This window comes from Spinacia oleracea, chromosome 2, assembly GCF_020520425.1.
Source record: "Spinacia oleracea cultivar Varoflay chromosome 2, BTI_SOV_V1, whole genome shotgun sequence".
Classification (NCBI taxonomy): Eukaryota; Viridiplantae; Streptophyta; class Magnoliopsida; order Caryophyllales; family Amaranthaceae; genus Spinacia; species Spinacia oleracea.
Genome location: NC_079488.1, coordinates 106,689,351 through 106,716,694, shown reverse-complemented (window position 1 = coordinate 106,716,694; position 27,344 = coordinate 106,689,351). Strand labels below are relative to the sequence as shown.

General features: G+C 34.4%; 3 protein-coding genes and 1 long non-coding RNA gene across 6 annotated transcripts; 3 read left to right on the top strand and 1 right to left on the bottom strand.

Annotated features, from left to right (window-relative positions):
• Positions 1–89: 89 nt before the first annotated feature.
• Positions 90–5,739, top strand: LOC110786011 (receptor protein-tyrosine kinase CEPR2). Of its 3 annotated transcripts, XM_056837693.1 has the most exons (4): positions 91–333; positions 1,552–1,602; positions 1,723–4,342; positions 5,118–5,739. In XM_056837693.1, the coding sequence occupies exons 3-4, from the start codon at positions 1,804–1,806 to the stop codon at positions 5,489–5,491; spliced, it is 2,913 nt and encodes a 970-aa protein (XP_056693671.1). In that variant the 5' UTR covers positions 91–333; positions 1,552–1,602; positions 1,723–1,803; the 3' UTR covers positions 5,492–5,739. The 3 variants fall into 3 exon arrangements, with proteins under 3 accessions (XP_056693672.1, XP_056693671.1, XP_021846214.2); XM_056837694.1 differs by lacking the exons at positions 1,552–1,602; positions 5,118–5,739 and having other exon boundaries at positions 90–333; positions 1,723–4,153; positions 4,234–4,342; XM_021990522.2 differs by lacking the exon at positions 1,552–1,602.
• A 1,154-nt stretch (positions 5,740–6,893) lies between these two features.
• On the bottom strand, positions 6,894–7,817 carry LOC130467162 (defensin-like protein 182). Its single transcript, XM_056835593.1, has 2 exons — positions 7,656–7,817; positions 6,894–7,289 (listed from the first exon to the last, which is right to left on the bottom strand). Exons 1-2 carry the CDS (start codon positions 7,711–7,713, stop codon positions 6,928–6,930), a joined length of 420 nt encoding a protein of 139 aa, XP_056691571.1. The 5' UTR covers positions 7,714–7,817; the 3' UTR covers positions 6,894–6,927.
• Positions 7,818–15,663: 7,846 nt separating this feature from the next.
• On the top strand, positions 15,664–17,542 carry LOC130467161 (uncharacterized). Its single transcript, XR_008927322.1, has 2 exons — positions 15,664–16,102; positions 16,195–17,542. It is a non-coding gene; the product is annotated as an uncharacterized lncRNA (long non-coding RNA).
• A 7,038-nt stretch (positions 17,543–24,580) lies between these two features.
• On the top strand, positions 24,581–27,162 carry LOC110785998 (serine/threonine-protein kinase-like protein CCR4). Its single transcript, XM_021990508.2, has one exon. The coding sequence runs from the start codon at positions 24,681–24,683 to the stop codon at positions 27,015–27,017; it is 2,337 nt and encodes a 778-aa protein (XP_021846200.2). The 5' UTR covers positions 24,581–24,680; the 3' UTR covers positions 27,018–27,162.
• Positions 27,163–27,344: the final 182 nt, after the last annotated feature.

Sequence of the window (27,344 nt, the reverse complement as noted above, 5' to 3'; positions counted from 1 at the left end):
AGACTAATTTGGGGGGTCCAACTGTCCAAGTCATAATCAAAGGCCCCTCATACTCTCCATTACTTTAACCCCATTGCCAAAATTTTAGACGTTATCCCATTTTACCACTTTCCATAACCCCACTCTTTCTTATATCATCTTCTTCCTCCCTTCCTTCCTCATTTTATCACAACCTAAAAGTCTAAAACCCATTTTACTATTACATTCAATTATTCTAACCTTTCTTGATCCTACATTGAAGCTTCAGAACAAGCGAGTAGCACTTAGGAAAACAGAGAGAGTATTTACTGTAGAACTAACAAAATTCTTCACTGCCCGTTCAATAATATTGAGGTATTTTTTATTTAATTTTTTGGATTTAGTTTTTATTTATTTATTGGTTATATATTGATTGCTTGAATTGGATTATGATAATGGAGTAATTTAGAAAGCAAGTACATACCATGTTCGTGAATTGTCAATGTTGTCATGCATGTTTTGTTTATAAATTAATAATGATGATTGTTGATTGGAAAATGGCCCCCATATCATGATCACTCACTTATATGAGTGGCTTCTAAGAAAGATTTCAACTTTTCTACCCCTGATTTACCAAAACCCTACATTATATTAATTATGTCACATTTTAACGGCTTCTTTATGGAGGAGTACTAGGCAACATAAGTTGGTGGAGTTAGTGGGAACTCACCTCGTGACTTTGCAAAGTCACAGGATCGAGCTCAATCAGCTGCAAGATGCTTGTGAGTGACTCAAGCGAAAACTTGCGTAACTGAGCTGGTTAACGTGTGCTAGGTGCTGGTTCAGGAGGGTACAGAGGAGTACTACGTATATTAACCTATATTAGCATGTTGTCGCCTATCACGACTTGTCAAAAATCGACCCAACCCAAAAACCGACCCGAAAATATTGGGTCTTGAACAAGATTTTGTAACCCGTAATCCGATTTTATTCGAACCCGAAAAGTAATGGGTCAAAACCCGGCCAAACCCGTTTTTGACCCGACCGATTGAAAATCGTTATCTTTATAGTAATAAATGAGAATGTGAGCAATTTTAAACATAATAAAGACGTTACTATTGCTAGGTGCAATATGATTTTGATTTGAATTAAAAGCCATTTTATGGTTGAATTTAACTAAATATAGACTTGTGTATAAAATTTTGTTAATTTATGCGCATATTTGGTATATTTATTACACAAATTAATTAAAATATAATACGTATTTTAAAATCTCAACCCGTTGAGTCGACCCGTACCCGAAAGTTCTAGGTCTTGAACAAGCATTTGTAAACTTGAACCCGAAAGTGATCGACCCGAATTAAACTAAATCTGTAAGTAATTTTTATAACCCGACCCGACCTACCCAAAAGTAATTTTTATAACCCGACCCGGACGACCCGTTCGACAACCATAACAATCCTACAACCAATTTAGTCTCGGCTTAGTTCTTATTTTGTTAGACTGAACTCCTGAAGGCTTATGTTTGAATTGTTTTACATGTCTCAAGTTCAAATTTCTCACGTTCATTTGTAATTTGTATTGCTCAACCAGTCAACTCAATATACAAAGCTCTCGCTATTTAGCGCATGGGAAGATCCAAATGTATGGAGCCTTACCGTTAATTCATGCAATAGTTATCTTAAAGTTAAAATTCAATTCCTTCAATTCAGTTGTATCATAATTTTATTAATCAATTTTCTTGTATTCCCATATATTTACCAGGTACTCATGAAGTTGGTTATGGACTCCTATATCATTCTTGTTGAATAGCCTTCTAGCCCTTTTATTGTCTTACCCACAAAAATGGCAACCACCCTAAATCAATTTATCCTTCTCATGCTCCTCATTTGTTCCTATTTCCCGCCAAATTTTGCATCACCAACGGTCGAAAAAGCTGTTCTTCTTGAATTCAAATCCCACCTAAAAGACACATCAAACTACCTTGCATCTTGGACTGCTTCCAATTCTCCTTGTGATTTTTCTGGAGTGTCTTGTGATCCACAAACTGGGAGTGTGAATGGGATTCATCTAGATAATGCTTCATTAGCAGGCGAGATTTCGCCTTCTTTGTGTAGGCTACAAGGACTTAAATTTCTTGTTCTACCATCAAACTCCATTTCTGGGAATATTCCACCACAGTTGAGCCAATGCCGAAATCTCAAGGTTCTGAACCTCACCATCAACAAGTTGGTTGGAAGAATTCCTGATCTTTCTGGTCTAAGTAACTTGGAGGTGCTGGATTTTTCAGGTAACTTTTTAACAGGACAATTTCCCGCTTGGGTTGGCAGTCTGAGAAGATTAGTCTCTTTGGGTCTGGCAAATAATGTTTTCAATGAAGGGAGAATCCCGGAAAGTGTAGGCAATCTGAAGAACCTGACTTGGTTGTTCTTATCCAACTGCAAGAGGGTAGGAGAAATTCCGGAATCAATATATGGTTTGAAAGATCTTGAAACATTTGATCTATCAAGAAATAGGATTTCTGGGATATTGTCTAAATCAATCTCTGGATTGCGAAAACTGAGAAAGATCGAGCTTTTTGCTAACAATTTGACAGGAGAACTCCCTTCAGAGTTGGCAAACCTGACTCTTCTGCAGGAATTTGATATATCAGCTAATCATTTCTCTGGGAAGTTGCCTCCTGGGATGGCAAATATGAAGAATCTGACAGTGTTTCAGCTTTATGAGAATGAGTTTACAGGGGAAATTCCTCGCGGTTTTGAAGATTTACGCAATCTCGTAGGTTTCTCGATTTACAGGAACAGATTTACAGGGGAATTTCCAATAAATTTTGGTAGATTCTCTCCATTGATTAGCATAGACATTTCAGAAAATAACTTCACTGGTCCATTTCCGAGGTACTTGTGTGAAAGCCGAAACCTGCAGTTCTTGCTTGCTCTAGAAAATGGGTTTAATGGAGAATTCCCTGCTTCCTATGCTGAATGTAAATCACTTGTGAGGTTCAGAATCAACCAGAACCGTTTATCAGGGAAACTTCCAAGTGGTATATGGTCAATGCCAAATGTAGACATAATGGATTTCAGTGATAATGATTTTTCAGGTCAGATGTCTCCTGAAATAGGGAATTCAGCTTCCATGAGTCAGTTAATGTTGGAGAACAACAGGTTTTCTGGTGTTCTTCCATCAGAACTTGGAAAACTAGCTCAACTAGAGAGACTTTATTTGAGTAATAACTCATTTTCTGGTGTGATTCCCCCTCAACTCGGATCCTTAAAGCAGTTATCATCCTTACAATTGCAAGGAAATTCTCTTACTGGCTCAATTCCACATGAGCTAGGTGAGTGTACGAGGCTTGCTGATTTCAATATTGCCGGGAATTTGATAGATGGTAACATTCCTACTACACTTGCTCAAATGACATCATTGAACTCTCTAAATCTTTCAAGAAATAGGCTTAAGGGTTCAATTCCAAGCAGTCTTGGAAAGTTGAAATTGAGTTTGATCGATGTATCAGACAACGAGCTATCAGGAAGTATTCCTCCCGATTTGTTAGATATTGGAAGCAATGATTCCTTTCGCGGGAACAAGGGCCTGTGTGCTGACAAGAACACAAAAGTGTTTGTAAATTATGGTATAGGAGTGTGCACTGGTGAACAAACACACAAGAAAGAGTTGTTGTCGAATAAACTAATAGCGACTTTTGCTGTTTTGTCTCTCCTTATTCTGATCTTATCCACTCTGTTGCTCATAAACTACAGACACTACAAGGTTAATAATTCAAACACTTGCTCTGAAAATGATCAAAAATGGAAAGTTGAATCTTTTCACCATTTGGAGTTTGATGCAGATGAAATCTGTAACTTAGAGGAAGAACATTTGATTGGAAATGGAGGTGCAGGAAAGGTTTACCGATTGGAGCTGAAGAAGAAGAATGGTGGAACAGTTGCTGTAAAGCAACTATGGAAGGGGACTTCTCTGAAAGTAATATCAGCAGAGATGAACATATTGGGAAATATTAGACACAGGAATATATTAAAGCTGTATGCTTGTTTACTCAGAGGAAACACTGCTTTTCTAGTGTTTGAGTACATGGAAAAGGGTAACTTGTTTCAAGCTCTTCGCCGGGAAATCAAGGATGGGAAACCAGAACTAGATTGGAATAAGCGATACAACATTGCTTTAGGAGTTGCAAAGGGTATTTGTTATCTGCATCATGATTGTTCACCTCCTATTATTCACAGAGACATAAAATCAACCAATATTTTACTTGATCAGGATTATGAGCCAAAGATTGCAGATTTTGGTATAGCTAAAGCTACTTGTGATTCTTCCCAGGTGTCTGAGTTTAGCTGTTTTGCTGGTACTCATGGTTATCTTGCTCCTGGTAAGTTCTTAATCTTCTCAATATATAACTGCATTATATGCTGACATATTTGGAACTCTTACTGCATTATATACTGTGATATTTTGAACTCCCACTGCATTATATACTGTGACATTTGGAACTCTCACTGTATCATAGGTTTTGTTCTCTTCACTTTATTCTTATTGCTTATTAGATCAGATCAGACCAGAAAAAGTAAAAATTACTCATAGAAAACATTCAAACCAGACCAGAAAAGGTAAAAAACACTCATAGAAAATATTCAAACCAGATTAGAAAAATCAGACCAAGCTAGAAAAAGTAAAACGAAAATGTTAAAGGTCGCAACATGCGACCATTTAAGCCGTGTCACACATGACATGCTTATGTGTCATGATTTAAATTGGAAACTAAAATATTTCCCTTATATTAACTATTCTAATGTTTCAAAAAAAAAAAAGTAGGAACATTTTAATATTCTAATTTGTTTCCTTCTTTATATCGACTACCTTATTTACCTGCATTGATAGTAAAAATATTCTGATGACGAGTGGCGCCTATATGTACCAATTAAGCTCCGACACGTAACTTGCGACCTTTATCATCATCCAAAATAAAAAGCACTCATAGAAAACATTCAAACCAGAACTAGAAAAATCATAACAGATCGGTTGAAGAGAACAAGGCCTTAGACATGTACCCTAGTCCACCTGTCCAAGTAACATAAGTCCTGTTTCTATATAGCTAGTTTTTGAAAATAATCCACATCTATCTAACCTTTTTGAACCCCATGTAGAGCTAGCGTATACATGCAAGATCACAGAAAGGAGCGATGTATACAGTTTCGGGGTGGTACTTCTTGAATTGCTGACAGGAAAAGGACCAATTGAGGAGCTGTACAAAGGAAGGGACATTGTTGATTGGGTTATAAGTGGCTTAAATGACAAGAAAACTGACCAGATTGATCGTGTTCTGGACTCTAAGATAGTATCAGAGTACACCAAATATGAAATGATGAAAGTCTTGAAGATTGCCACTCTATGCACTACAAAGCTTCCATCTCTCCGTCCTACAATGAGAGATGTAGTGAAGATGCTCATCGATGTTGATCCTTGTGCTTACAGGTCTTTTGATGATTACACAGAAAAATCACAGAAGGCTTTGTTTTAGTACTTCTAATCTCTCTTTGTCAACTCAGTTTTAAGGAACTTTATTGTGTAATTTCGTTGTATTCATAGGTGAGGTCAAATTACTCGAGAAATCAATTTTTATACTACTAGAGATGCCAAATTAGTATCTAGTCATGTAATTTATTTATCACTGATTCACTGCAGCTCTACTATGGTGAAGCGAAAACTGTACTGGTCTTCAATCAGTAGACTGCATTACATATACAATCTATATCTTTTTTTGTTGTAGCTTTACGAGGGGTACGGTGTTTGTGGGTGGTTAACTGTCCCGAAACTATGTTTTGATTCAGTAACCGAAAGGTCTGGTTCGGTATTTTCATCAACTGTACTCTTACCGTTTGAACAGTTAACCATAAACCGCTACTCCATCTTTTTTATTTTTATTTTTTTATCGCTTTACTATTAATATTTTGAACATTGAAGATCATGTCAAGCAAAACTAAGTCCAAATAAAAATCAAAGTTATATAAGTTCATCAAAGTTCACACAAAATTACAAAGTTGCAAAATTTACAAAGTTAATGGGCTAAGAAGCACTTACAAATTAGAGTGATTTTTTAGCTTATTGGGCTAGCACGGACAAAAAACTGTTATACGCCGATACAACGTTGTATAAAGTCTGTATATTGCAATAATTTATAATTTTGTTATTTACACCTAATTTGGGGAAAAATCAAGCCCTAAACCCTAAATTTTCTATCGATCGAATTTTGGGGAAACGATGAACACTCTGGTTTCCGTTATCTACACCTAAATTTTTTTATTTTTTTTTAAAAACCAAGTATTTTAGTTTTTTCAATTGACGGTTACCGACCTGCTTAATCGTTATTTTTACCGGTTTGGTTACTGTACGTTTATGATACTTTTTCGGTACGTTTCTTATGGAACATTATGTAATCCAATTTTTCGGTTTTTTGGACGGCATGTTGTTTTGTCCTGCCCGACCAAGGATCGGATTGTACTGAAAATTATTAGGTGCACCCTAATGCACCATGTACCATTGCACCCAATGGTATTTTTATGTTTACGGGTGGTCCTTCTCACATTTTCTCCTCCTATATAAGGGGAAAATGTGAGAGGGTGCACCTAATATGTTCTATGATTGCAGTTTGCACCAGTCCGGCCACCGAGACCTTAGCAAGCCTAACCATTTTTGTAACAATAATTTAATTAGAACGTATAATTTACTCATTTAGGCCTTGTTCTTTTCACCTTATTTCCACTTATTTCAGAAAAAAATAAGTTATGTTAAGTTCGGATAAGATAAATTCGGAAAAAATAAGTGGAAATCAGGTAAATAGAACGCAGCCTTAGCCACTCATAAAACTATAAATGTGATCACCAAAATAGATTTCAAAAAATCAGAAAAATGGTTTTATTAGCAATCCTTTCAATTTGTGTAATATTAAAGTAAAAATTAACAATCAAAATCGCATAAACAAAGTCTTTGTGGAGTCCCTATGATCTGTTGACATGAACCAACCACCTCTAATTTTCCGGGGAGCTTGGCCTTGCACCTAGTCGTGCAACAATCATCATTACAACTCTGTAGGCTGCATTCACCATCATTTTCATGGCATTTCGCCACCGGCGGCAACGGTGGCCCAGAGGGAGGACCGCACTTGTAATAGCACGTGCAAAGCGGTGGCTTCAGGGTGTAATCACACTTTCCGGTACCTGGTCCGTACAGTTGTGTGCACCTTGCATCACAATCATTCTTACATTCTCCTAGTCCTTTTTGACATATAGCATCTGCCTTAACCATACCCGTCATATTTTCTGCACCATTCAAAATAATATAAAATATAAAAAAAATATTGAAACGAATTTGATAAGATTCCACACGGTTAAAAAAAATTCTTTATACGTAAATCGCAATAATATAGTGACATGAGATCAGGTAAGTAGCACGTGTATTCAGTGGCTAATTTTTAGTATTATTGTGTATAAGTCATACTATATTGTTTAATTCTTCTATTGTCTCCCTCGTATAATTGTTCATAATTCACCACTGTGTATAATTAAAAGTTTAAATAGTGCAAATAATAAATAACAATGACAGTATATCATTATATATAGGCAAAAAACAAACAAAAAAATTTCTACAAAATATTTAGCATGGGAGGACTAGTTGATGTAGTATACCTTGTATGAGTAGGAAGACGAATATAAGAGCAAATATACATGAAAAATGCTTAGCCATTATAATACTTTTGGTCTTATTTATTTTTATAACAAGAGCGATACAAATTACTATTTTATGCAAGTTTTGTGTAGATAGTGAAAATATGTTTTCCTTGAACTTGATTTATATAGTTCTATGTTCTATCTAGGATTTCACATCATTGGTGTATAATTATAATTAGGAAATTATAGATATTTCTTAATCACCAGATTAATTAGAGTATCTCACCAAATCAATATGTTCAATGCACATACATGCTTTATTGTAATTTGGAAATATTGCACCAAAATGGCAAATAAATCTTATCTTATTATATAGTTAGGTTATCCGATATACTTTCCATAATTCCCATCAAAAACAAATATAGAAGATTATATCTCTATTATATAAAGAGACGACTTTAAACTACCTATTATACCCTCTCCTTCATTTGACTTTTTAAATTAAAAAATTAATTTTTCTATTTTGCTAACCATAAGCTGATATTGAATAGGGATAACTTATATGAAAGTTATTTTGTTAACCATATATACCAATTTCCTCATCGAAGTACTTTTGGCTTATACAAAAATGTATTTATTATAAAAAAATCGTGATTAGCTAACTAACTTATGAAATCTTTGAAGGGATATATAGTCATTGTACAATGAGGAATACTACTTTTATGTACATGAGACGTGTGTGGATATATAAAAATTAAAAATTGTGTTATTACAACTAATCACCACAAAACACATGCAATTTAAGTTGTTCACATAGTACGTTAATCTAACGAAAATTAGGTTGGACCTGATCTCATAAACCAAACGTCTAAATAGTAAAACTGATAGAAATTTGAGGACGCACGCGGAAGTTTTGATGGACCCGGATAATATATCAAACTTGTATTTTATCATTGATTACATAAACAAGAATTATACAACAATATTTGCGAGAGCTTATGTCTCTCACTTATATATTTGGTAGAACCCTAGTTTCTACTCCTCATATTTGTGGGAGCTCTCTTAACTAGCCCACCTCTCAATTCATGCACATATATAACATGTTTATGGTGATTGTATCCTATTTTCTAGATTTTTCTACACTTTTCATTTATCTAGATTGCATAAATGAGGAATTATCCCTGCCTAATTTTACGAATAGGTAATTATTAATGGTTAATATTGTATGTTGATAATCATAAAATTCTTAAAGTGTTCCACTTTTAAAGAGGCATGGAATTATAATATATACATGGACAATGAATTGGAAACTTCCTCTAATGCACCATATTGATTTTTGACACTATGCACATGTACATTTAACCATGTTGACCAACTTGCTAGTTTATACATAAAGAAAAATATAGTCATATGAGATTTTTTTAAATTCGTCTCTATAATTATTTTCCGTCATATCAAATTATCACTAATACATAACTAAAAATATCAGTTATAAAGTTTTGTACTCCCTTCGTTTCTTTTTAGTTGCACCACTTGTCTTTTCACGTTTGTCATTTTGTCAATGCATAACTTGAACAATTAATATCTTAATTATCGTTTGTAAAAATTATAAAAAATTGATTTTCACAAAATATACATTAAGGAAAATCTAACAAGTTCTTACCTGAATATATTTTCCTAAAGTATACTACCTCTGTTTCAAAAAGATCTTTACAGTTACTATTTGCACGGACTCCAATGCAATATTTAATTACTAAGACATTCAATTTCGTATGTGAAAAAATTATAAAAAGTTGATATTCTGAAAATGCATACTGAGACCAATCTAACAAAATCTTATAATGTAACGTTTTGATGTATATAATAGTGAGAGTTTACGGTCAAAGTTTTCATACTTTGGACACATTTTCCAAAGCGTAAAGAACTTTCAGAAATGGAGATAGTAGATCCAAAAATAAACAAAGTAGATTATATAAATAGTGCAAAGAGCAAAATATTGCAACTATTTTGAAACCAAGGTAGTATTAGAAACACATGAAATTAAAACTTAAAAGCAATTCCGATAGAAAAACAATAATATCGTTGTTGTTATTATTTTTGACCTTTAGAATTTAGTTTAAATTTAAAGCAAAAATTAACAATCAAACTGGCATAAGCAAAGTCTTGAGTTAATAAATTAGGTAGTTAATAAATCAAACTGGCATAAGCAAACTGGATAGTTAATAAATTAGATAGTTAATAAATTAACAATCAAACTGGCATAAGCAAACTGGGTAGTTAATAAATTAGGTAGTTAATAAATTAGTAACTAATTTTATATTAGTTAATAGTTTACTTTTTTGTTAAGTCATTTTTGCATTGTTTTGTTGTAATTAGTCGGTCTCGTATGTTGGTACTGTTACGTTAGTAGTAAGTAATGTTAAATTTGTTAGTTTGTTAAGGCGAAACTTTTAACCCGGTCATGGTACGTTATTATTCCGGGTCCTATGAATTGGAGTTTTTATCTTTTTCGGGTACACACTCATAGTAACATATAAATTTGTACGACCCTAGACATTTACACAAAACACCTTAAGTAGTGATATTGGATAAGGGATAGACACATAATTTTTGCGTGTCGTTACACATAACAAACTTGAATTAAGTTATTGTTAGCGTGTTGACGTATTATACGGTAGAATCAAAGTATATTATACAATACGGAATACGGAGCACTCCTTTATAAAAGGAGATTACCCCTATCCAATTCACCACTTACCACTTATTTCTTATCTCCACCTTATCCAAAAACATCAAAATCTTCCATTTTCACGGCACCCATGGCTCCCAACAACCAAGATCAGCCACCTCCTTCTCCTTTCGATGAGCATTTTCGGATGCAAACTTTGTATTTGAACTTGCTCATGGCGTTATTTGTGCTACTAGTGGCGCTCGTGGTTTTCATAATTATGAACAAGTGAAGCTTGGAGGTTTCCGACACGAAATGCGCACGATTCGATTTGTGCTTCGATTTTTTGCTATTTTGGTAGATTAGAAGTACACATTGTAAGGATTTTGGGCATTAAAATAAAACGTCTTTGTTTTATTGTTAATATTTTCGGACTTTTAATTACTACCGTTGTTACTCCTTAAATCGTCTTACCATTACCGCCGAGGTAATGAACAAAGAAACTCGAGCAAAAATTATATTAAAAAAATATTTTCCTTGACAGAGGATCATACAAAATTGGGGATCAAAATTTGATGTCTACAATTGTCAAAATTAATTTTTCGTACATGAATAGTGAAAATTTTAAGTATATATTCCCTATGTTTTTTTCATAAATGCATCACTTTAACTTTGACTATATGCATAATTTCATATACTAAATTTGACATAAATTTTTGCAAATATATAAAAATCAAATGTTATTTTGTAAAATGTTGTTGGTTTATCCACAATACATATTTTCAATATTTTATAACTTTTACAAATATAAGTAAACAATTAGAGATATTTAATTGTCAAATAATACACTGATAATTGTGCTGGTCCAAGTTATATATTTTAAAAAATAAAAAAACAAAGGGAATAATTATATAAGGGAGATAATCAGAAAATAATGGGAAAATGGAAAGTATATGGAAATAAATATTTATTGTTAGGGGAATTGGGGAAAGTATATCAAATTACCTAACTAGCATTTATGTTCTCGGTGTCTGTTTTAGTATAATGTAATAGATAATTATATTTTTAATTAAATAGTTATGTCTAATTAAATATAAATTTATAATCAATCAATAGTTATACTTTCTAATCAAATTAATAATTACACTTTTTTATCGTTTATTATTATTCTTAATGTGACATCAACGATCTTATGCGTATGGTGGTCTTATAAAAGACCTACCCAGCCGAGTAAAATGCATGCAAATAGATATTTTTTCGAGTAAACGGACGTAGTACTAAAAAGCATGCATGTATGTATGTGTGCTGACCTTATTGAATTGATGGCTAATTAATACAGTAATTACACCACGTTTTTTAACACCCTACAAATTAAGAACAACTCGTATATAAATCAAGTTCAAGAATACATAATTTCACCATATTTTGGTTATATTTGATATTTGCATATAATTTACATATAAAATGGCTCACTATTTTTCATGTGTATTGGCTCTCATTTTCGTCTTCCTACTGATACCAGGTATTCTACATCTCTATCAATTTGTACTCCCATATTACAAATTTTGTAGAATAATTTTCTTTTTTGTTTTACTACATATATTTAATTTAAAATTTATAATGATACTCCGGGGACCGGTAACTCTGTAAGTCCGTATATTTTTATTAATACTACTTACAGGAAGTCCTGCATGTCATGGTGGCACGTGTTCCCTTTACGGGCTTCATCTTTCATCTGGATTTTTAACCCGTCGTTAACTAGTTATAAAAAACATTTAATTTGCGATGGTTGTTTCCGTCTTTGTTGGGTTGTTAGCCCCGTCGCAAAAGACTTTTGCGACGGGATTTTTAACCCGTCATAATTAGGTTGTCGTTAAAGATACAAATTCTTGTAGTGTCCTCAATTTTCCTTTCATCGTTCATCCATTTACTGGCGTATTTTCTGATCACTTTATCCAATCCAAAATAATTAAATATGTTTAATAAATCTGGTTCACAAAAATCAATAAGTATTTTGATATTTATCATGTGCATCATCAGGGCCGGCTCCGGCAATTTGGTGGCCCGGTGCTAAGCTTATCAACGAAGCTCATATGAGGCCCCTAAAAAAAAAATTTTAGCGCAATTATTAACTATAAGCATTATTTATTTATTTATTACAAATACAATATTAAATATTTCAGCATTGAAAAATCAAACAACAATTCAAAAATACATAAAATTATAGCAATAAAATTATAAAAATATAAAAGATTAAAATCATTAAGAACCCAAGAACGAAGAACGAAAGAATTAAAGAAAGTCAGAAAGATATAACCTGGATTCCTTGCCAAACGAAGAACGAATTAACGGAAGAAAAAGATTAAAAGAAGAAATCCGAAATTGCCTTCCTGAGTTCCTGCAGATGCTTCAGCCTTCAGGCCCGGCTTCCAAATTCACAGTTTCTTACGAATTTCCCCAATTCGTCAATTCCCCTCTTTTGAATTGAAAAGAATTCGAAATTTTGAATTGAAAAGAATTCGAAATTGTAGATGAATAGATCTTGAATCTTGATTCATATATAAATATATGAAATTTGTCCGTTGAACACCACGAATTTGGGTGGGTATTCTCAGAAAATGAATTGAATTGATTGATAGATTTGAAAACGAAGATGAACGGTAATTTTTTCATAATTGTAGGAGAAGAATTCGGTTTTTAGGAGAGATAATTAAGGAAATTAATTATCTAATTGACTGATTTTTGGGAAATCAAAGAATGGGAAGGAGAGAGAATTTGAAGAGTTATTGAGTTTTGAGATTTTGAGGAAGAACTTCACTGGAATCACGGGAGGGAAGTTAGAAGGAAGATGCTAATTTTTCTTTTTTTTTTTAACTTTAAAACCGGTTAAAAAAAAAAATTTGGGCCCCAAAATTTTGGGCCCGGTGTTGTAGGTCCGACCAGACCTCCTTATGGCCGGGCCTGTGCATCATCGATTTTCAATTAGGGTACGGTCGTGTTTGGTTTGAAATAATTTTTTTAAGCAAATCAATTATGTGTGAAAAGTATATTTCAATGACATCATCGTTGTTTTTCTTTGTTTAGTTCCTAACCAAAAAGTTATAGAGAAACTTGATCGGTGTTAGAAAAATTCAGATATGAGAAAGATAATGAGACAATCTTAAATTAAAATAAGGTAATTTCATAACGTATATGTTTTGTAAAATAAGGTAATTTCATAACGTATATATTTCTTGGAAATTAAGTTTACGTTACCAAATCATCTTTGCCCGTACTAAAAAAACCTTTGCTTTATTTTACACTTGGTCAAGGAAGATTTAGTAGCGAAACTTCATTGGATCTGGCGAGCCACTGACACCACAAATATAAACAAAAACTATAGAAACTTTATTGTTCTTGATAGTTTTCCTTCGCTTTACACTGTAATTGTGTTAATTGACGACATCCTACTTTAAAATCCCGGATCAACCACTGAGCAGATTTATCACGCAATACGTAGTGTTAATTTATATTTATGTTAATTGGTGCAGAAATTATGATGGAAATGGTCAAGACGGATTCCATGCTTTGTGAAATAGGACTAGGAAAATGTGTGAGTGAGTCTAATTGTGAAGCAAGATGTGCACAACTGTACGGACCAGGAACCGGAAAGTGTGATCTGACGCCCCCAATTTGCACTTGCTATTACAACTGCGCTCCTCCGCCTCCGCCGGCACCGGCGGCGCCGAGATGCAATGCAAATGATGGTCTATGTGATAGTTGTGGCGATGATTGTTGCACGGTTAGGTGCAAAGACAAGTTCACCGATAAAAAGAATGTGGTTGGGTCATGTCAAGATATCGTAGGGACTCCTGAAAGACTTTGCTTAAATAAAACAAATAGCCAATAAACCAAATGGCCAACAAATAGCCAAATAACCAAATTAAATAGCCAACAAATAGCCAAATAACCAAATTAAGATAAACCAATAAACTAACTAATAAAACAAATAGCAAAAAAAAAAAAAAAAAAAAAAAAAACAAACTTAATCTAACTACCTACCTAAAAGACAAACTACATTAAGACCAAAATGAAAAAATCTACACCTGTGTACATTCCCCTTCCCCTAAACTAATAAGGACAAAACAAATTTGTTTGATAAACCATTGATTTGTAAAATCATGATACATCAAATGATATATCAGGTGTGGTTAGGTGGTATGTGAAGTACATCACATGCTCTTTCACGAGCAATTAAATTGAAAAGCTGCAGAGACAATTTTCAAGTCACTTTTTTTGATGAACTTGCATCCGTAAATCGGTTGAGTGATTCCTTACTGCAAATAACTGATATGATTCCCTTGTACAGTATCAATAAATGATACTTACAAATGATACTTACCAAGGTGTAAGTTTTGAGATAACATCTTTCGATCTGTTTAGAAAAGAAGGTTCATGTATTAGACATAAATGATAAACGTACTTTTGTTTATTATGTTCTCTCTTCTGATCTTGAAACTGATATTTTACAACCACTAGTCTCCCTACTACTAATATGGGATGTATTAGGCGCTTTTAAAAAAAAGAGTGGTATCCATATCGGAAAATACACCATGAAAGGAATGCTTCTAAAATAATGCTTCCCGAGAAGTACTATCTCCCAAAAGTACTATTACTATTAAGATATAGTATAATACTCCCTCCGTCCCGGAATACTCGACCCGGTTTGACCGGCACAGAGTTTAAGGAACTTGAATTGACTTATTTAATTTAATAGGTAATAGTTGATAGTGGGGTATTATTTTAATGTAGTTAGTGGGAGGTGGGTTAAGAGGTGGGGTTGGGGGAGAGTAGGGGTTGAATTTTTAATTATTTTTTGTATGGAGTAGGGGGTAGGTGGGTTAATAGGGTGGAGTGAGAAATAATATAATATTGTTAGAATATTTACATTTTTAGAAACAGGTCAAGTATTAAGGGACGACCCGATAAGGAAAACAGGTCAAGTATTCCGGGACGGAGGGAGTACGTCATTGTTCTAACAATGTGACGACAACCTTGTTAATATGCAGTATTAAAACGAGCCCTCGGGTAAAGAAAATAACGTATGACCAATTTTCATATGACGCCCTTTTCGTAATAATGGGCCTACATTTCTAACACCCGGCGTATTTTTTTAACGATAACCTCTTTCCAAAATGATCATCTTATTTCTGATCTATCATGACCCAAAAATACATTCTTTAGCCGACGACGCTAATGGTCTTTATTTTTCTCTAAGACGCGTACCTTGTTCAGCCCGTTTGAGCTCAAGGAAAGTATAACTTATCAGTTTGGCAAATAAAACAAAAGCAGTTATGGGTCAATCAAGTCATGATTACTCAAATTTGCTTATTTATTCACAAAATCCTCCTAATAATCTACTTTTATTTCGTATAACCTTCAACTATTATTTATTTGCAACTTAGTCCCTTCCACCCCTATAAATACCATCATCTTTTCTCACTTAGGAGAGGCCCAACCCCCCATCATTCTACTCTCTCTCTAAAAAAAAAAAGCTCTCATTCACTCACTTTCTCTAAAAAAACCAGTAAAAAAGGAAAAAATATAGTTCATTCAAGTCAAAAAATAGTTTTAGTTAAAGTGAAATCAAAAAAATCAAAAAAAAAAATAAGTTTTTAGTTTAATTAATATCAATATTCAGAAAATCAAAAAAAGAAGTTATTTAATTTTCTTGGACAATTCACTTTGCAGTCACTTTTTTTTAATTTCAATTGATCATTTGGATTAATCTCTCAAACATTGCTAGTCAGAGCCAAAGGTAATATTCTTGTTCCTTTTATTTTTGTGAATTCCAATTATTTTTTCATACATTACTAACTCTTTTCTTATGTGTGCTCTATAACCTGTTAGGGCACTATACGTGCCGGTTACCTAATTTGGAAACCAACTAGAATTTGACCGACCACGGGCGAGATTCGAGAGTGAGTGTACGTGAAGTGTGTTTTTTATTTATGTATGTTGATCACCAAAAAAAATATATTTTTCTCAAAATGAAGTTAAAGTGAGAAGGTGCATAAGAAAATTCAAGAGAAAGATGGTGGAACTATAGTACTAGCCAATTACTTCATTTTCCATTTTTTGTCAATTTGGTTGATAATTATATAAAATATCGTCACTTTTCAAAATTCACAAAATAATTTTTTTACAGAAACTTGAAGTATTTATAAGACCACGACATTTGGAATTTTTCAAAAATAAGTTTTAGAAAAATCACAATAAATCCTAAACTTCAGACTAGAAAAACTGTCTTTTTCAGGTTCCGATTTCTTATTTGGTGAAATTCGACCAGGTTAAATTATTATTTTCGAAAATATCAAAGAATATCATAGAAAGAAAAAATACTAAGCTTCCTAAATTGACCTCTCTCACCTCCACACGATTTTTATTCAATTTTATAGAATATTTTCAAAAACAGAAATCTAGGAAGACAGTTTCTTGAAAATGACAGTTTCAAATAAATAAGTTTTATTTTATTAAAAATATTAAATAAACTTTAAAATCTGAGATTTTTATACACATAACTCTAAAATGTTTCTAAAGTCCATTTTAAAAATAAAAACGTGATTTTGTTTTCCAACAATTAATTTATAATTTAATTTGACTTCAAGGTCTCAAAAAGGAGCATCTTTAAAGAAAAATTATTTATAAATTATTTACTTTTTATTTTGAATCCATTTTTTAACACGTTAAATAAAAATCTTATATCTTTCCAAAAAAGTATTAAACGCTCAAATCCGAGTTCGGGAGGTCATGGTACCAAATTTAAAGTTCAACGAGATGTAATTTTCTCAACAGTTTTTTTTTTTTAAAGGAAAATTGGTTTTCTCTTATAAAATTCGATTTCCCCAAAATAAAATTCTATTTTTCTTAAATAACAGATTATGTATTTTTAAATACTCCAAACCCTTTACCACTTCGTTATACTTACCTAAAATCAATTTAGGTTGAATTAAGTAAAGTGGAAAATTCTAAATAAATCAAAATATAGGTTTTGTTTACTTAGATCCCTACTTTCCAAACATCCAAAGCGAAGAAATATGAAGACTAATCAAGGCAACATGGTTCAAGGCGAAGGGATCAAGACTTGAAGCTGCTCATTAGATAGGAATTATGATTATTGTAACATTTATTGTACTTATGGCAATTGTAAACTAAAGTTCCACCATCAAATTAATAAAACAATAAAGGAATTATCTTATGCACACTTCTTAATAATAAATTATTCGAGTGTTTTTTATATTAAATTGGTTAAATCACTTTGCATGCTTGATCCATATATCATTTCGCATTTGCATGAGATAAACCTAGTGACTTATGGTTTATGACCTTGAATTGAATAAACGGGTCAAATTGGAAATTTAGTCATATAGGATTGTGAAGTGATTCACCCACCTATAAAACCTATCATCATCAAGTCTTGTTACCTATAATGAATCACTCTCAATCTAGTATGACATGATTTCTATTATGAAACTATTATTCAATTTTAGGCCATATCAAGTGTCCCAACTTATCTGGTCAATTTTATAAACCCAAACACATTACCTCAAAACCCATTCAAATAGTACACATTACTATCCATCCTCAATAGAGTGAAGTTCAATCCAAAATGAGCAAATCACCAAGTCTAAAACAACTTTCTTTTCAGAAACAAGTCAATCCAAAAGTCGTCAATCGGGACACATTTTATTGTTGAATTGTCTTTCACAAAAGACTTTATGGTGTCACTAATCGGGGTGATTTCCACAACCTTGATGGAGCGATCTGATTCACAAAAGAAAGTCAGTTAAAGACCTATTACCAACCTTGTCTTGAGTTATTCAACACTCTTTTTCCCTTCACCTATTGGAATTGACCACATAGGAAGGGACACTTGTCAGAACTACGTAGGGTTTTGATCCGGGAGTGGATTCAAATCCCACAATGAACGGTACGTAGGGCAACTTTAATGCTCAAACCCACCATACATCACCAGATTTATCTCATCATATATTATATCATATTGCATCCGAGTGTGTTTGACTACTTGCAAATTATGTGACATTATGCATTAAATCAATAACATTGTGAATGATCATAACCAATTATTGTAGAAAAATAGGGACAACATATTAGTAGGAGCCTGTTTTAGAACAGAGGGAGAGACGAGTTCCAGACGTTCGATCTTCCTAACTTATACCCCGGACCTTAATCTTTGATTTCAAAAGACCAGATTTCATAAGAAAAAAGCCTTTTATTTTATGGAGCCATCATTGTTTTCGGAAATTTATTTTTTTATTAAATAATTATTTTCCCTTGAAAATGATGATTTCAAAAATCCGGTCCCTATCGGATAAAATAGGGTGGCGACTCCGAATTTTTAAACATTACAGGCCTAACCGTAGGCTTATGTGGGATTCTGACCGTAATCTAGGACAGTCGAGAATCGGGTCCCACAACAATATTTTTTAACTTAATATAAAAAAGTGCTAATGTTAATAGATTAGTCGATCTTGATGCATATTTCAAAATACAAAAGCGATAAAGGCCGCAACTTGTAACCTTTAAAACGTGTCGCAAGTGTGACATGGCATACTGATGTTGCGCGTTCCGTACTACAACCTCCGTTTCAAAAAGATCTTTAAGCTTTGAACAATGTGTCCAAAAATTAAAATTTTGACCGTAAATTCTCACTATTATATCTATAAAAAATTATTATGAGATATCTTGTAAGATTCATCTCGATATGTATTTTATAAATATCAACTTTTTATAATTTTTTGCCATACGAAATTGGATATATTAACGGTCAAACATTACACCGAAATCCGTGCAAATAATAAGTGTAAAGATTTTTTTGAAACGGAGGTAGTAGATAATAGTGAAATCGAGTCACAACACATGGATCTTCGTATTGGAAAGTAAGAGTTTTAGCATATTTACAATATTTACCTGTTAAGAAAAAGGGAGGAGATTTTATTACCCTAATTTACAAATTGAATACGGAATATGTAAGTTTTTATTTCTTAAAAACATTTAAAATTTGAATACATGAAAGAAAAGCTAGTCCGTCTTCTGTGTGACTAGCCACTTGATGGTGTGATGAGCGCAGCTACTATGGAGAAGACTATTGATTGGTGTTGCTTGACTTTCTATCTAGTGTTACTTTACATTGTATCCGCTGTTACTTTTCTTGTTTTACTGCACTTTCTTGAATTTCATGTTAGAGGTTTCTTGTATAGGTTGTTGTTACTTGACTTTCTATGCTGGGGTTACTTATACATTGTATTCGTTTTTTACTTTTCTTGTTTTATTGCAATTTGATGTTAGAGGTTCCTTATAAAGTCTGGTGTTACTTGACTTTCAATTCTGGTGTTACTTATACCTTGTATTCAATGTTATTTTTCTGATTTTTATTGCAGTTTCTTCAATTTCATTAGTGTTACTTTATTTTTTATATTGGTGTTACTTTTAATTCCGTTAACCAACATGTTGGATTTTAATCGTGATGGGCTTATTTATAAGTGTGAACACGCCACACCATCAAGTTGATGGTGTGAAGAACGACGAGTGTGCAAGAAAACCCAAAATAGTGAGTGTATAACCACAAATCCAAGACGCTTTTATAATAGACGATTTCAAGAAAAAATGCAAAAGATGCTAAAATATCATAAAACGCCCCATTTTATTTTTATTTCCCATTTTGTTGTCCACCGACAGTCCACGTAACCAAGTCATTTTATGTAAAGCTACTCCTTCCGTCCCGGAATACTTGCACCGCTTTTATTATAAAGTCGTTTTGGATTACTTGTACAATTTCCATAAATGGTAAATTTTTATTATATTATATCAACTATCCCTTTATATGTCATTTTGTGGTCTCATGCACCCCCACCTCCTTACCCTTTAAAACGTTGACACATATCCCTATCTATATTAAAAAAAAATACTCCACTATCAAGTATCATCTAATTAAATAAATAAATCATTACTTTGTATTAAACTCTGTGTCGGTCAAACCAGTTTAAGTATTTCGAAACGGAAGAAGTATTATGCAAAGGCAAGTATTTATGGAATATAATCTTTGTTTATTGTTTTAAGGTTGTTACAACAGTGCCCTCACTTCGTTAGTGAAGATGAGGTTAGATTTTGATTTTAAAATGTGCAATAATAATGTCTCTGATTCCCTGTTGTTCTATTACCCAACGAGCCCATTACGCATTAATCCACACGCTCAGTCAGCTCCCACTACAGCTGATCCATCACCTCTTTCACCCGTCACCCGTTACCCGAAGCCCAATACTCTCCCATGGAGGCCCAGAACAACCATGTCCCTGCTAGGCCCTCTGCTACCGTTGAGGCCCAAACTCCAAGCACGCCAGCTACTTTTGAGGCTCCCCTGTTTCTTAATATTCTTTCTAATTAGGATTTTGTAACTATTTTTTCTATTTACAATTTTGCAACTATTTAGAATTTAAGGAAAATTACTAGTTTATTCTTAATACGAAGTATATGTAAGAAAAAACATAGTCATGTCTTATTTAATCCGTTTCAAAGAATATTTTAAGAATATCAGCTTTTTTTCAGTAAATAAAAAGTTCAAAAGTCTTTAGTTCATCAAAAGTTGGAATTGTACATCACTATCGTTTAAATGCAAATTTAACTCGGTGTCCAAACAAAAAAAAGAATAGTTTTCTCCTTCAGCAAAAAATGATGTGACTATTTAAAGAAAATCGACTATAATTAAGACATCTATTGTCTACTTTCTGTTATACTCCGTATATAGAAATAAAAATCGACTCTACTTTTGGAACTTTCATACCCTAGACTTTTATTAAGATAATTGACTTTTACATCAAGCGTCTTCCAATATGATTGGTTGACCGATCAAACAGTGGATGATTGAGCAAGTACGGGCTCTGGTGCAACGAGGTTCGTTGGATGAGAAAGAGTAGGGCACGACCAATAGCATCTACACACCCCGGTAGCCAAGTTACAAGCCCCTTCACCCCCGGGGTTGTGTCTCTCTTGACAAAGCGAATAACAAATGTTACATTCTTCTAATTGTAACTCTTCAAAGCATATAAACCCCTCAGCTTTTCCTGTCATATGCCCTGCTTCATATCAAATTTTAATAAATTAGTTATTACAAAATTCGCCATTATAAATTAGCCGGATTCAATAAATATACGTCTTGTAGAAGTATTAAACGGACTCATCTTGTTGCATAAAGCTTTATTATTGTAGTCTTTTATTGAATGAATGAATTGAGATGTATATGAATGTCATATTAGATCATGTAGTGTAGTTGAAATAGTCAAATTTCATACTCGACAAATGTATACTTCTTAGAAAGAAAAGGACATAAAGAATAATATGGAGTAATTATATTAGTATTTGTCTATATCACTCAATTATAAAGTGTATACCCAGTATATATCACGGCATAAACAACAATTACGAGTATTAATTTAAATAACAAATGAGAAATTATTGGACTAAATAATACGAGTATTCAAAATAAAACTTGACTTGACATTAAAGTGTCGAGTAGAACAATGAAACTGTTGACTTTTCTATCAAATCAAAACCGTAATAATAATAAATATAAATAAATAAATTAAGGTAAAACTTACCTATTGTGAGAAGAAGAAGAAGACACAAAACCCATTGATTATTGGCCATTCTTAATCTTTTGAATAAACCGAAGTTGTTTGGTGAAAAATGAGTTTTTTCTTTTTCGAATAAGCCACAAGGGCAATATAATTATTTTAGAGAAACGATAATTGCTCTAATGCTATAAAGTCAATGTTTCTGTTATTTATAACGAGGTTTCGCAATTCAAAATGATGTCATCTTGTTTATAATATAGCTGTATCCTAACCATTGTTTATTTTGTTTATCCATTCGCAATCTTTTTATTCTTGTAAAGTATGGAATTTTTTTTTTTTTATTGAATAAAATCAAGAAACAAATCATTAATGATGTTGAGGAGTAATTGAGAACGTAATCAATAACTATTCAGTCCCTTATATAGTTAGATTTTGTTCTCATTGTTTATCTTAGAAATCAAATAATGGTATATTACTCTTTTTGTTTTATATTGTTAAGATCACTTAACTATATTTAGTTCTATTATATACGGAGTATCAATTAATTATCATCAAGATATCATTGGACAATTACTTATCAATTTGAAATGCAATTGTACGAGTACTGCTTGTTGTACTACGTATGACACGAGGAGCAACTTTTTTTCATTTTTTAAAAGATATTTGTGTTACAATAATAAAAAGGACTATTATTTACAGACTCACATGCACGATTTACATTTGTACATCTATGCACACCAATATACTCCCTCCGTCCCAAAATAGTTGTTACACTCTCCTGGGCACACAGTTTAATGCGATAAGTAGTAGTGTAGTTATAAATTGTTATTTTATTGAAAAAGTAGATGTGATAGGAGTTAGTGAGGGATTTTTTTAATTCAATGAGAGAGGGGGTGGGGACAAAAACAAATTTAGTGGGAATAGAGAGAAAATATTATAATTGTGGGGTCATTCCTAATTTAGAAGTGTAACAACTAATCTGGGACGGAAGAAAAAGGAAAGTGTAACAACTAATTTGGGACGGAGGGAGTATAGTGGAGCACTTGGTTAATAGACTGAAGGTTGTGATGTTACCAAGCAAAGTAGTCTAATGACAAAATATGTACCTCCTGAAGTTTTAACCTCGAGGTTGGGGTTCAATAACATCCATTGATCGAACTAGGGCACGTTTCCGGTGGAGTGAATCTCTTACCCTAGCTTCTTTCCCCGGCCCCTACTAACCCGAACCAAGTTGATCGACTTGTGCAAGATCTTGCTCGGTAGAAATGAGATGGTATATGTGATCGGGTGTCAACTAATTTAGTAATGACAACAACCAATTGAGGTTGGCATGAGTGGTTAAGGGCCTCTTGCTCCTTAACCAAGGTCTCGGGTTCGAGTATTGGAAATAGAAAAAATCTCAACTGGGAGGGATGCTGCCCATCGAGGTACCCATGCAAACTCCCACGGGAGATTACCTCGCCGAAGGCGGTGGGAACTCCTCGTAGTAGAACCCAAAAAAAAAAAAAAAGTTAGTAATGACAACGTGTATTTGTGTTTAGTGGACTAGTAGAGTAGAATAAGGTCGTACTCAAGAGCATGTTTGGTATAATATTTTTCAAGTGTTGGAAATGGAATCAATTAACTAATTCCATTACCTATTGTTTGGTATAAGAGATGGGGTAACACACTCCATTTCCAAAGGGTAACCATTACCACCAATTTATTACCTCTCCTAATCTTGTGGTAACAATGTGTTACCCTCCTCATTCCCTAATTTAATACAAGAGATTGTTTTCCTTAGGTATACCTAGACCTGGTTATCGGGCGGGTCGGGTCAGGGTCGGGGCGGGTCAAAAGAGGGTCGGGTATTAAAAGGGTCATTTTTAGCGGGTTGATAATGGACGGGTCAAAAGCGGGTTGCGGGTCAATAGCGGGTCATTAGTGGGCGGGTCAATAAACGAGCAATGAAAAATGAAAAACAAAAGAGCCAATTGCAAGTACAAGTGAATACGAAGCTATACACGTAATTTTTTGTATCATTACTATTTTAATTTTCAAAATAATTGTAGTATAAGTTTGACCCTATAATGACCCTGTCCAATAAAGGCCCTGTCCAATAAGAGCCCTGACCAATAAAAGCCCTATTAACTTGACCCTAACCCTATATCCATTGGATTACCCTGTCCAATAACCAAGTCTAGGTATACCAAACAACAAATAATAATAACACTTAACATTACCATTTCTTCGTCTTAAATATTTCCATTCCATTTCCTTTCCTAGATTCATACCAAACATGCACTCAGTGTACAAGACTCTCTTGCTATTTAACGCAGCAGGGTGTGAAAAAGGTCCAAATGTACACAACTTTACAGTGGTTTCCAGTGATCGAGCACAAAACGGTTCCACTCAGCAGCAACTAAACCGAGTTTCCCCACTCAACAGACCGAGTAGCTCCGATGTTGACGCGTCTGCTTCAGTCCAATATTAGTCTCCTCTTCTCTATATACGTATTGTGAACTATTCAAACTATGACTTGGTCATTCAACTACTTTTATTATTACTTAATTTATGCCTAATTAATTATTATATTTTTGAATTAAAACTAACATTTTCTTCTCATTCTAACGCGTAAAATGAGACTATAAATATTTCACGTTTATTTTCTGCCTAACAATTTAAACACCCCAAATTCATTTCATTATTTGTAGCTTCTATCTTAATTACTCTTTCTTTCCCCCTAAAAATGAACCCATCATTTCTATGGCTTTCCCATTTCAATACCCAACTTTCTTCCTCCTAATTTCAACCCTTTGTTTCTTTTCCTTTCCCCCTCAATCCAATTCCCTTTCCACTGTTTCCATTTCCCATACCTCTAACCAAACACTAGTTTGTGCATTAGTACCATCACCAAACCAACAATCATTCCTCAATTGTACTAGTTTCCCTAGCGGAATCCAAATCCCTTTCCCCAATGTATCATACTCTAGAATCGTGGGTGGAATGGGATTCCTTTGTGGGGTGAGATCACAATCTCTCATTACATCATCTGTTTCAGTCATGGAGTGCTGGAGATTCTTAGCTAATGGGAGTAACATGTCACGTAAAAGAATTTACCGGGGTCCGGTTTTGAGTCAACTTGAAGCAGGGGATTCCCATGTTTGCGGGATTGTAAATAACAACATCAACTGCTGGCTGTGGAGGGAATGGGGCAGCAACACTCGGGCCGCCGTGACCCGAAGTTTTTCCAGCATTGCTGTTGGTGAGGAGTTTGTTTGTGGGTTAGATAGAAACGGCAACGTTTTATGTTTAGGGGATAATGATAGTAATAATAATGTTGTGGGAAGTGAGCCTCGAAGTGGGAACTATAGTGTTATTGCAGCTGGTTCAAAGCATGCTTGTGCAATTACTTTGAATGGAAGTTTAACTTGTTGGGGAAATGTTGCAGGAAATCAACCAGAAGGGGAGTTCAAGGATTTAGCATTAGGAGATAATCGGAGTTGTGTTATTCGTGTTAATGACACGGTATTTTGTTGGGGGGACGGCGATTTTAAAACGCCTACAACGTTGGTAGAGACTAATTTCATAGGGATTGTGGCAAAAGGGAGTGTTTTTTGCGGTGTTGTAACTTCAAATTATTCGGTGTTATGTTGGGGGAATGATGTTTTAGATGGGAATCAATTGGTTTATGGTAGGGTTATGCCTGGAACTTGTACTAGTCATTGCCCTTGTGATGCTTTACCAGGGTATGGTGACTATTGTGGGCCAGGGTTGATGGTGTGCCAACGTTGCGACCTGGTGGCTGCATCTCCACCGCCTCCTACAGCGTCCGAGTTAGAGCCGAAAAAGGGAAGCAACGGTTGGACATCGAGAATGGTTGTGTTGTTGGTAGTAGGTTGTTTAGGGTCTGTTTCATTGGTGGCATCCCTTGTTTTCTTCTTGTGTAGATATCGCGGTAGAGGTGGGGGGAGTCGGGTTCATGATTCAGGACCCATGGAGCTAGCCGTGAGTCCCCAAATACCACGACGTGGTGAGACGGAAAATCAACAGGCGGCGGTGGCGGTACCAGCGGTGTTGGATAAATTGGATACAAGGTTAAGTCATATGTATAGCATGGGTAATGGAGGGAACCTAGAGGAGTTTTCCTTGGAAGTTTTAGTCAAAGTGACTGACAACTTCTCATTAGAGTACAAGATTGGAGTAGGTAGTTTCGGATCGGTCTACCACGCAACGTTAGAAGACGGGAGAGAGGTGGCAATTAAGCGAGCTGAAGTTTCCGCCACAAGCGCGTTGTTAATGAGGCGTAAGGAAGAGGACAGGGATGTAGCGTTCGTGGCAGAGCTCGAGTTTCTCTCGAGGCTCAACCACAAACACCTCGTTCGATTACTCGGCTTTTACGAGGATGCAAACGAGCGAGTTCTTGTGTATGAGTACATGAGTAATTGTACCCTCCATGACCATCTTCACAAGTTAAAGGGTTCATCTCCCCTCGCGTCGTGGCCAAATCGACTTCAGGTAGCCCTCGATGCCGCTAGGGGAATCGACTACTTACATGCGTATGCAGTGCCGCCTATCATTCACCGGGACATTAAACCTTCAAACATTTTGCTCGACAGTAATTGGACGGCCAAGGTATCGGATTTTGGGTTGTCGTTGATGGGTCCCCAAGACGGGGAGTCTCACCTGTCTCTTTGGGCTGCAGGTACTTTAGGATACGTCGATCCCGAGTACTACAGACTCCATATATTGACTACGAAGAGCGACGTGTACAGCTTTGGAGTTGTGCTTTTAGAACTACTCTGTGGATACAAGGCTATCCATACCAATGAAGAAGGAATGCCGAGAAATATTGTGGATTATGTGGTGCCATACATAATGAGAGGCGAGATCCATAGGGTGTTGGACCCACATGTGCCGCCTCCAACACCGCTCGAGATTGAGGCGGTACAGTTCATAGGGTACCTCGCCGTGGATTGTGTCGGAATAGAGGGACGAAGTCGGCCAACAATGTCAGAAGTAGTTAGTTGCTTGGAAAGAGCCTTGATGTCTTGTTTGGTTCAGCCTACGCTGTCCTCGTCTTCGACTGCATCCTCGCGTTGACAATTTCCTTTCCAGTAGCTCAAGGGTCTTTTTAGGGTTAGAGAAGACTTTTCAAACATGTAAATTACATTCTTTCGTTTGAAAACTTTGTAAATTATTTCAAACGGCAACAGAATTTTTCCACCCTCCACGGAGAAAAAAAGAAGCTTCCTTCAGAAGTGTACTGACCACAGAAAAAAGAAGGAAATGGACAGGTGCACCTAACTATATTTAGGTAGGAAATTGCTCAACATATCTAGCACTGGAAATAAACAAATCAATGAATTTTGTGCATACCTCATGCAAGGTTGACTTCAACCATCAATTAAAAAGTCTGGATTTGCAAAT

Coding starts and splice junctions, on each gene's coding strand:
- LOC110786011 (XM_021990522.2), top strand. CDS start 1,804: ATGGCAACCACCCTAAATCAATTTATCCTTCTCATGCTCCTCATTTGT. Junction 4,343..5,117: donor TCATGGTTATCTTGCTCCTG/GTAAGTTCTTAA, acceptor AACCCCATGTAG/AGCTAGCGTATACATGCAAG.
- LOC110785998 (XM_021990508.2), top strand. CDS start 24,681: ATGGCTTTCCCATTTCAATACCCAACTTTCTTCCTCCTAATTTCAACC.
- LOC130467162 (XM_056835593.1), bottom strand. CDS start 7,713: ATGGCTAAGCATTTTTCATGTATATTTGCTCTTATATTCGTCTTCCTA. Junction 7,290..7,655: donor CGTCTTCCTACTCATACAAG/GTATACTACATC, acceptor TGAATGGTGCAG/AAAATATGACGGGTATGGTT.